Source organism: Eucyclogobius newberryi, unplaced genomic scaffold (assembly GCF_026437365.1).
Source record: "Eucyclogobius newberryi isolate DKJ021-1_F unplaced genomic scaffold, fEucNew1.0.hap1 SCAF_1, whole genome shotgun sequence".
Taxonomy (NCBI): Eukaryota; Metazoa; Chordata; class Actinopteri; order Gobiiformes; family Gobiidae; genus Eucyclogobius; species Eucyclogobius newberryi.
In genome coordinates, this window is record NW_027315723.1 from 16,130,557 (window position 1) to 16,141,490 (window position 10,934).

General features: G+C 40.6%; 1 protein-coding gene across 8 annotated transcripts in view; it reads right to left on the minus strand.

Annotated features, from left to right (window-relative positions):
• Nucleotides 1–7,613, minus strand: part of LOC140353147 (phospholipid-transporting ATPase IH-like) — a 49,201-nt gene extending 41,588 nt beyond the window's left edge. For all 8 annotated transcript variants that reach the window (XM_072437968.1, XM_072437886.1, XM_072438047.1 and 5 more), the window contains exon 1: nt 7,417–7,613. In XM_072437968.1, coding sequence (XP_072294069.1) covers nt 7,417–7,461 — 45 coding nt within the window. In that variant the 5' untranslated portion in view covers nt 7,462–7,613. The remainder of the gene's footprint in view (nt 1–7,416) is intronic.
• Nucleotides 7,614–10,934: the final 3,321 nt, after the last annotated feature.

Sequence of the window (10,934 nt, forward strand, 5' to 3'; positions counted from 1 at the left end):
GTTTTTATTTTCAGGGCATAGGCCTGGATAAATGAATTTGCTAGGTCAGCAAGCAGTAAAATACATTTACCACTGCATTTGAAGGGTGGCAAGGCTGCATACATTTCAATGATCCCCACATCATTTGGGGACCCCTGAAATCATTTCATGGCCCCCGGCCGTAGGGGTGCCGTCCCCCAGGTTTAGAACCACTGGACTAGAGGAATAGTAATCTATTAGACTATGTGAGCCAAGGATTTCACCTTTGTTTGGTCAAGGTGATAATAATCGTCAATAAATTGAAAAATTGTCATGTTTCTTCTCACAATAATTGTAACACAAATTACACAATGTTTATATTTTGATATTCCAAACCAGAATGTCAACTGAAGATTCAATGATTGCAATTACTGGATCCTAAAGTCCATTCTTATGCAATCCCTTTCTCTGTGAGAGCTAAATGTCCCTGGGTGAGGCCTTATTCAGTGTAAAAGCAGCAAACCCCATTTAGGCCTTTACAAACATGTTCTGAAATACATGATTCTTGCATTAGTTTAGCAGTTCTCAATGTGAATGCTCCTGTAACATGTGATCTGTGTCTAAATAGCCAGATAAATGTTGTATTAGATAAGTCTTGATGTATTGATGAGCTGTGGTAAATTACAGCTCAAACAGGAAATTTTATTAATTACAGTTATTGACTTTATGAATTATTACTGTCCACAGGAAGAACCAGATTTAGACACATGTACAGGAAATAAACTAGGACAAAAGCAAGTCTAAACCAGGACTAAAGCAAGTCTAAACCAGGACTAAAGCAAGTCTAAACCAGGCCTAAAGCAAGTCTAAACCAGGCCTAAAGCAAGTCTAAACCAGGACTAAAGCAAGTCTAAACCAGGCCTAAAGCAAGTCTAAACCAGGCCTAAAGCAAGTCTAAACCAGGCCTAAAGCAAGTCTAAACCAGGACTAAAGCAAGTCTAAACCAGGCCTAAAGCAAGTCTAAACCAGGCCTAAAGCAAGTCTAAACCAGGCCTAAAGCAAGTCTAAACCAGGACTAAAGCAAGTCTAAACCAGGACTAAAGCAAGTCTAAACCAGTATTAAAGCAGGACTAAAGCAAGTCTAAACCAGGACTAAAGCAAGTCTAAACCAGGACAAAAGCAAGTCCAAACCAGGACTAATGTAGGACTAAAGCACGTCTAAACCAGGACTAAAGCAAGTCTAAACCAGGACTAAAGCAAGTCTAAACCAGGACTAAAGCAAGTCTAAACCAGGACTAAAGCAAGTCTAAACCAGTACTAAAGCAGGACTAAAGCAAGCTCTGACCAAACAAGCTGACTGGTCTGCACTGGCCACACCCCTTGTGATGACTTCGTGAGCTTGACATCTTTTAATTACAATACCAGCGATATATCTGGAGCAAAGCCATTGACACATTTAACAGTTTTGTGTAAGAGTACTTTAGAAAATTGTAATAACTTATCAAATTGGACTTTTCTAAATGTTTGCAATAGTGAGCTTTTGGACCATCACGTTAGAGTTTGTACAGAGAGAGCACTTTATCACTGACCGATTGGCCTGCCCCCAGACACTGACACAATATGAAAAATGGGACAAAAATCATTGCATGGAACGTTACATCTCTGCTGCATTTATGGATAGACATGACCTTATAAGAGAAGGCCGTGGCTGCAGAGCCGCGGCGCGGTCAAATGGCCCAGCAGTTTCAGGAGCCGCGGCACGGCCATATAGCCTCATGGCTAACCCTAACCCTAACCTTAACATTAACCTTAACCCGGCGCGGTCTAAAACGGCGCGGTCAAATAGCGCAGCAGTTTCAGGAGCCGCGGCACAAAATAACATGGCCGTTTCGGCCGCACGCCGCGGCTCTGTAGACACTCCCATAAGAGAAAGCCATTGGCTTTGGGATAGTAGTAGTAGTAGGTTTTGGGATAGTGGCAGTGGTAGGCACTGAATAAATTTAATTATAAAGTATTGATTTAATTAGAACACAACTGCTGTTAGACACTGATCAACACAAGGACTAAACCAGGACTAAAACCAAAATCCAGACAAGGGCCGAACCCAGAACTAAGCCTCCAAGACCAAACCACCAGGTGTAGCAAGCAAGGGGTGGACAAGGACTAAACCAGGACTAAACCAGGACTAAACCAGGACTAAATCCAGGTCTACACCAGGACAAAATCCAGGTCTACACCAGGACTGAACCAGGACTGAACCAGGACTGAACCAGGACTGAACCAGGACTGAACCAGGACTGAACCAGGACTGAACCAGGACTGAACCCAGGTCTGTTTCATGAGAGTTTTGGCTGCTTGCTCGTGCCCTCTCTCTCGGAGTCTAAGTGCTGTTATTGATTTGTGAATTAAACTCTGGACGTGTCTCTCAAACACAGCAGCAGATTCACCGCTTCACTAAAGTCCATCAAATATTTATTGTGGAGCAGCAGCTTCCACACTTTGTCCAGGAGCGCTGACTTTTCATTCTGGCCGTGTTCGGCTTGTTGTGGTTTAGGTTCAGTTACACCCAATGTAAAGCTGTCTCAGGACTCAGAAGCAGGTCTCAGCTTGAAAACTACTGTAGATTTCTTTAGAGGAGCGTTCAATCCCAGCTCCAAGCAGTGCATTCTGTCATAGTGTCCATAGTAACCCATGTATTCAAAGGTGAACTACTGTACGTATGGGACTTTTCTGGTTGAGATGTTATTGCTTTGTCTAGAATGTAATTATGTAGTTATTGTTGTCGTAGGAACTGTTTTCTTTCTCCTTACAAAAAGTCTCTTGTTTGACTAAAGTTGATTTCTGTAGTTATGTAAAGAATGCTCCGCTTCTGGAACTGAAGATGTCACGAGGCCCACGAGGCATTCACATGATGCAGGACAAAGACCTCTCAGACTCGGGGCACAGTAGAAGGAGATGTACTTCTACTTTCTGATGTTCCATACGTGAACATTCTCCCAAATACAACACAACTGTGCCGAGACCCCATCTAGACACAGAGACAAACATTCAAATAGAAATTTCAACATAGTAGTAGTAGCAGAAGTTTAGTAACTTCTTTCTTCTTGTTGTCCTTCTCAGTATCTCAGGATAATCTTTTTTCTGGAGGACGCATGTTTGTTTGGGTCTCTAAATGGTTTGGACCAGATCCTGATCCACTGAGAACCAGAGGCCAGGCCAAGGATTTAACCTGGATTAGACTTCTGACTTTCACCATGAACAACAATCCCGCTGAGCCAAGAGCCAGACACTGAAGAATGGGGCAAACGCAGAGAACACATTTACGACAGGGATAATGCATTCGACCTTAACTCTACATATAAACTGCCATGTCATGTCTGCACCAATGTGACTTACTGGGAATTCACTTTAATAACGAAAAACAAAGGCGGCCGATTTAAACATGACTGCTGTGTGTTTGATAGCCGGCCGAGGTGAGGCGGAGGCTGAACAATAGATACTGTTTAGGAATGAGAACACGTAAAAGTATATTTCAAAATCCTAATTTAAATGGTCTCAATTATCATATGTCAAAGTCTGTAGTTCTTGATGTAATCCGTCCTCTTGGTGACCCTGTGTCTCCATGAGGTTTTACTCCAAAAGCTGCTGACCCTGTACTTTAGACTTTTCTTTTAGTTCCGATTCCTCTCAAAGTCCAGTCCTTTGTTCAGTCCCTGGTTTCGGTCCCCGGTCCGGTCCCTGGTCCAGTCCCTGTATAGTCTCCAATAGCAGATGCATTGTAAAGTCTTAGATTGGCTTAGTCCTGGATTAAAACCAGACTCTCTGACCCACAGTAACCTCTGCGTCCGCTCACAGGAAGTCAACGAAAACTACTTCCTCCAACCTCCACTTCCTGCCTGGGAACGGGAAGTGACAGGCATGCTACCAAAACCACATCAACTTACTGTAACAACAACCGACTCATGATTGATTGACAACTATTCATACAACACAGAGAAACTCACCATGATCATGAACCATGATCCTTTGCTCCGTTTCAGTGGAGCCAACAGAAAGAAGAATAGTATAAACGTTTCAGAATCTATTCATTCAATTTATTTATTCATACAGGGAAAACCTAATGAGAAAAGTTATCTTTTTTCATGGGTACACTATTAAAACACAACACTAAGTAAACAACAAACACAGGATACTAAACCACAAATAAAACATTCAATACATAAAAACCCATTTACACATACAACATGAGATAAAATTATATAAAACAAGTGCATCAGCACTGGGGAAATTCCTTAACCAGTTCTTTAAAATCATTAAAAGGCATAAAATGATTTATTTAAAATGTCTCTGTGTTTTGTTCCACAGGGAGGGAGCAAAGCTGTTGAAAGCCCCTTTTCCTGTCTCTGTGTTGATATGACAGGATTGTAAGATAGAAATGTCCCGAGGCCTCAAACAGTGAATACTTGAACTGATGTGCAATAAACCTGATAAATAAATCAGGCAAAATGCCAACTAGAGCCTTATACACAAGCAAAATGAGAGGACAAAGCAAATAAAGGTAAAATAACTACTATCAATAATGAAGCTGGCGGGTGTTCAAAAGCAGGAGCATGTTTGGCTCTGAAATGTTCTCAGTTTCAGGTATTCCAAGTTAGAAGTGTGTTCCAGTGACAACTCGGAAGATCCGAGCTCTGAACTCCTGGAAGCCATCAGTTTTAGAACTTTGCTCTGCTTCCTGTCAATTTAAGTTGAATTTATCTTTTCTGCAACTTGAGTGATGTAAAACTATGATAAATATTTACTACATGGACTATCCCACCAAACTAAGAAACTAAAACATGAAAGCCTGTCATATGCACTTGAATTTAAAAAAAAAAAGAAAAATGTAGAGCTCCACAGCTGCCAGTAAAAGCATGTGAAGCAATTATCAATTATTATTATTGTTCAGGAAATTCATATTAAAAGCCAGTTTTGTTTGTAATAAGAAAAGTTCAATCAGTTGAAAAAATAAATGGGTGCTTAATATTTTTGCCAGTTTGCCAGTAAAATGTCATGAACAACGACAACAATAAGCCGGTGGTGATCAATCGATTGCTTAGAAAATGAATTGACTTGAACTAATTTGTTTTCTTGAACATTATGAGGTCATCACTCTAAACTGTGGCAGGAGCAAGAGCAGACAAGAGTAACTTCCTGTCTTCTCGTACTTCTGACTCATTTGAACTGGAATGCAGCACAACTACACAGTACTTTCTCTCACGTACTGACGAAATAAAACTAATACATCAAATATGTCGGACACTAAAAGTAAACTGAGTAATCTGAAGTATTCATGGAAGCACAAGTCAAACCAAAGGGATTTTACACAGAAATCTAATCCAAGTCTAATAATGAACAAAAACCTCAGATTCATCGCAGATTGATTTACAAACCAGGACTGAACCACGGACTGAACCACGGACTGAACCAGGGACTGAACCAGGGACTGAACCAGGGACTGAACCAGGGACTGAACCAGGGACTGAACCAGGGACTAGACCAAGGACTAGACCAGGGACTAGACCAGGGACTACACCAGGGACTACACCAGGGACTACACCAGGGACTACACCAGGACTGTACCAGGACAGCCACCCCCCGTTCATTCTCCCTGGGACATTATTTTGACTGCTTGGTTCACCTGTGTATGTTTAGTGTTTAGATCTGTTGCCGGTACCTCCCGTCTCTCCTTTCTCTCCCGTCTGCAGCACGTAATCGAGTTGTTTACTTTTAGCCTGATCGATCGCTGATGTTTGGAACCTACATTAGCTCTAATGCATTTAACAATATTCGCTAGGCCCCTGCTTTTATTGGATTTCAGCTCAGGAAAAACTGTACAGGAGAAATGATGGACACCACCGGAGCAGACAGAAAGTGGGAAGAGAGAGGAGGAGGTTAAAGATGTCCAAATGTTTGTCAATACGGCTTTATGACAGATCACTCAATATGGAGCCAGAGAGCCAGAGAAAGAGAGAGAATAATAAGACACATGGACACGATCAGAGGCTAAATGGAAAAATAAGCAGCAGTTTAAAAACAAATCAAAAGTTCATTTGACAAGGCTCATTTCATACATTTTGGGGGGATTTTTCATTTACATTTTTTGCCCAACTGTAAATTAAAGTGTAAATTACTTTGTAGGATTTAAAAGGAAAATGTAAAGTTTTCTCTTTGTCCGTCTGGTCTGCTTTCTAGTTTAGAGCTTATCGAATTTACTCAATTGTCAATGCTACATTTCCAAACTCTTGATCCAGCTCCGTTTTTATTTATTTATTCACAAAGTACAAAGAAAATACTTTGAAGTTAAGGAATCAGGCACGCTAAATATTTTGTCGACGGCCTAAACAAGCATCTCTCATGAAGCAGCACAATTTTCTTAGTGTGGATTTTTATTCTTCCGATACATATTTTGAAGTTCGGCAGAAACAACCTTTTAAATGTCTTAGTTGACGTTCCGGTATCACATAAATAGTGAATGGAGTGCAGCATTATCACTAAATACACTTACATTTCCGTTTTTCATCTTGACAGTTTTCTACAGTAAATACACAATTTACTACTATGTTCGACAAATCCTATATAACTTCACCAACCTCTAAATAGAATATACTACTAAAAAATTACAGAATTCTATCTTTAGTTAGTTCTATCCCTGTGTATCAATAATACTACACTGCACTGACATTACCACAAACAAACTAAATATTCAGTTAATGCCAATTTTATAACATTTAATACATTTCTTCAATTTAGAAAAAGAAACCGTGATTTTAGCCTTATGTTATGATAAAGTAAAATGTAAAGTCGCATTTATGTTGGCTCTGTCTTTATAAAAGTGTAAAACGACACACAATGAGCAGGGCTACTGTCTTCTACTGCGGCTTAAACTCGAACTTCTTCCCGTCTCTTTCCAGCTTCTACAAGTCACGACTTGAACCTGAACCTGTCCTGTCTGAACCTTTTAGCGCTGTTACGAGTCGTGCCAGGTTTTGTCGCCACCTGAACTACCTCACGTTCCACTTTTCTAATTAAAAAGTCTGACTATTCTTTTCACCTTGTAACCGGAGCCTCGCACATCGAGAGCACGCGCTGCGTTAAGCGTGAAGGTATTACGCGCTAATCCAACGTTCGTCCCGGGCCGTTTTGCGGCCATTAAAACTGGTTTAACACGAAATGAGCAAATGCAAAAAATCATTCGACATCCTCTCTCCGTCGTGGAGAGTTGACTCGTTTGCACCGGCTCATTTTCGCTTCTTTCCGCCTTCTTTTTGCAAGTGAAACTTAATCCCGGTGAATGGCTCCATCGGAATCTGAAACCAATACAGCGCTAATCTGCCCCGGACACAGGCTCCTTTGGCCCGGGCTTTTACGCACGGATACATTGTGTTTCTAAGTGTTTGCAATGTCTTTTAAACTTACGTATCTGCTGATGAGGGTCCGGAGTGTGCTGAAATCCAACCCCATCCTGCGTGCGCGTCTCCCCGGGGCTCCTGCGCTCCTCGTCGGCTTCGCGTTTCGGTCCAAATTTTAAAAAAATGGTTTGATGAAATTCCTTCGCTAACTTCTTTCCTCCGCAGCCGCTCGCTCCATTTCTCACACAGACTTCTTCCTGAAATAAAAAAAAAAACCTGCCGCTGTCCGACCCGGGAGTGAGTCAGAGGCGAGGAGCCGCGGGGAGGCTGTGTACTCCACTGTCAGCGCTCCTCATCCGGCCTGGCAGCGCGCGGAGCCTCGGGGTTTCGGGGTCTGGAGGAGCCGCGGAGCCTCGTGCGCGGATTAAAAGGGTCTCGCGCCGTATCCAAAGGCGCTTTGCTTTGATCTCCGTCACGAGGAGCCAACCAGGTGGTGCGCGTGCGGTGCGGTGCGCGTGGGTCTGCTCCGGCGCAGGCGCAGTGTGGTGGACGGTGTTATGATCCTTAGATTGATTAGATTCAACTTTAGGCTTTGACACAGGGTCAAATTAGGATCAGCGAACTACTGGCATGAATACTGAAGATTTACTTTGGAACGTGAAATGCACTGGGGACAATAATGTATAATTACAACACCTTTAAAATGCATAAATACTAGAAACACTTAAGGTATTTTATTTCTATATTTTAATTTTCTATTTCCTATATATAAGTGAAAATAATGCAGTAAGCCCAAACAAAAATATATTGCATGCATTATTAATACTGTAATAAGAAATAAAAGTTTCGGTTCATTGCGAGACACATGCCTCTCTAAAACCTGTATGATAATTGATGTGAAGATCATTTGATTTCTCTTCAGCTTGATTGAAAATGCTTTTCAGCACCATGTTGGTGGACAGCGTCAGGAGGAGGTGGACTATTACTTAGTAAGCTTCCTCTTCACATACAGAAACCCTGAAACCATGCCGCTCCTCTTACATGTTCAAACTCGCAACTCATTTTACTATTATTAGAGAAACAGCAGGCTCCAAAAGGCAAGACCCAGCATGCCATAATTATAAATGTGTGTTTTCAAATGTCATATCATTCAGTCCACACTTTTGCTTAGACCTGTCTGCTAGTCTGTTTTATAATTTTAATAGGTTCAACATTATTTGTTAAAGCCATAAATTTAAAGTGCAAAAAAAGAAAATCCACAATGTTGAACCGGATTCTTTAAACTTAGTCCTGTGTCCTAATGCTCTGTCTATTGTACAATCATCTGTGCAAGGGAATACTATCAGTATACTGTGTGAGGGGGCCACTCCTGGGGACCTTCTACTGTGTGGTGGTTTCAGCCTCATACAGTGTGGTCTGCTTGAGCAGCAGAATCACGGAGCAGGAGCTGAAGAAGCTGGATGAGGTCACCAAGACTCAGGAGGTGGGAGACAGAAAGGTCCTGGCTTAACTCACGTCTATGCTGGACCATGAGTCCCACCCTCTGCAGGACACTCTGTCCGCTCTGGAGAGCAGCTTCAGTGACAGACTGATCCACCCTTGCTGTGTGACGGAGACGTTTCACAGGTCTTTCCTTCCTGCTGCTGTCTGTCTGTACAATGAACACTGCCGTGAAACATGTGAATCAATCATCACTGGTACAATACTAATTATATATATATATATATATATATATATATATATATATATATATATATATATATATATATATATATATATATATATATCCTGATGTGTTAGCTTTATGTATATTTTTTGTAGTCAATTATGTTGTTAGTTTTACCCTACTGGATTGCAGCAACACAAATAGACATAAAACTAACACATCACTATACAAGTAGAATATAAGGAAACACAATGAACAAGATGATCACAGTGTAAATATATCATTTTTATTTATCATATATTTTTTGGCAATTTTTGTAAAGAATAAACACAGAACAGCACAAAACCAGAGAGTGAAATTTGAAATACAAATAAACATCAACTAAACACCAAAAGAAGCAATGAAGAATTGTTTCTATTCTCGTGCTGTTCTGAACTGTGTATTGCAACACTGGAATTTACCCACTGTGGGTCTATAATACCAGAGAATTTTCACCTGTATAACACTTTACACATGGCCTCTCAGAATTATTAATTATGTTGTATTTTAAATTGAAGTGGACATAACAGAGTTAGCTTTAAACTCTTAGCCTAGTCTCTTGTGTAAGCTATCTTCCAATTCTGTGCAGAAGCTCTGCTCTATCTGTGAAGGTGTGGCCATAGATGATTCTTTATACCATTATTTCATACTTACATGACCAGTAAATAATCACATAACTATAATAATCAGAAAACCCAATAATTATATCTGATTACTGTTGTTTACATGCAAACCAAAAATCTGGTCATTGACTGATTTCTGGAGTTATAAGATTATTAAAATGTCCTGTAAACAGTTACATCTGATAAGAGATGTAACTGATTAAAAATGCGTTCTGGGCAACAGAGGATTTTTAACTTCCAGATGGACTAACTAAGCAGTGCTAGTGACAACTCACAACAGGTTTGAAAAAGTAATACCCTATCCAGATACTTTAATAGATCTAAGAAACATCCATGATGTAAGCGAAGCCAGTGATGTCTGTGTTGAACTCATTTCGGCGCGTTTGCTTCAAAAATCAAATGCAAGTTTAGAAAAAGGAGTAATACTACATCCGGTTTGTAACTACAGAATAAAATGTGTATGTTGTACAGGAATATGCCCTAATTTAGGACACTTTATCTCGCCAATAGCTCTGTCGTAAGTTAATGAAAGTAAATTAAACCAATGAAATCTGTACATCACATGGGTTAAGAAAAAAAGTCCGATTACATCTTCTATGGATTTTCTTCTGGATTAAGTACACCTTTATGTCAGTGAAGTAGTGTTACTTTTAATGGCGGTTGGCAGCCCAAAAGGTGCATTTGCCGCCACATACTGGATTGAGTGTGGACAGATAACGGAAACCATAATATTAAAATGAGTTGTAGTGTAACACTACAAATACGCTATTAACTCTATGATCTTCCAATTAATCCTGTGTTATTTAAGTAAGCAACTATAGCCTTACATATTTCTTGTGACTGGATTGAACAACATCAATTGATGGGAATTTTTTGCCAGAAAATCAACCATTTCATTACCATCCTCCTGACATGGGCAGGAACCCACAAGGAGACCTTCACACCTCTGGACAGAGAGTATCAAACAGAAGATGTGATATAGAATATCCTGTCTACAAACTTTCAACTTGCTCTGCTACTGACCGCTCACTGACGACATAAAGCATATGTGAAAAGAATGCGTGTGCATTCGCTTCATAACCACAACCATAACCATAACCGCAGTGGTCCCAGTCTGTCCCGCTCTGTGTGTGACGTGGAGCTGAAGGATAAAAGTGAAGAGAACAATGTGAGTGCGTCTCTCCTTATCTTATACCTTATATAAAAGAGAAAAGTGCCAGTTCTGCGCTGTCCCAGAGGCTGAGGAGGCGAGGATAC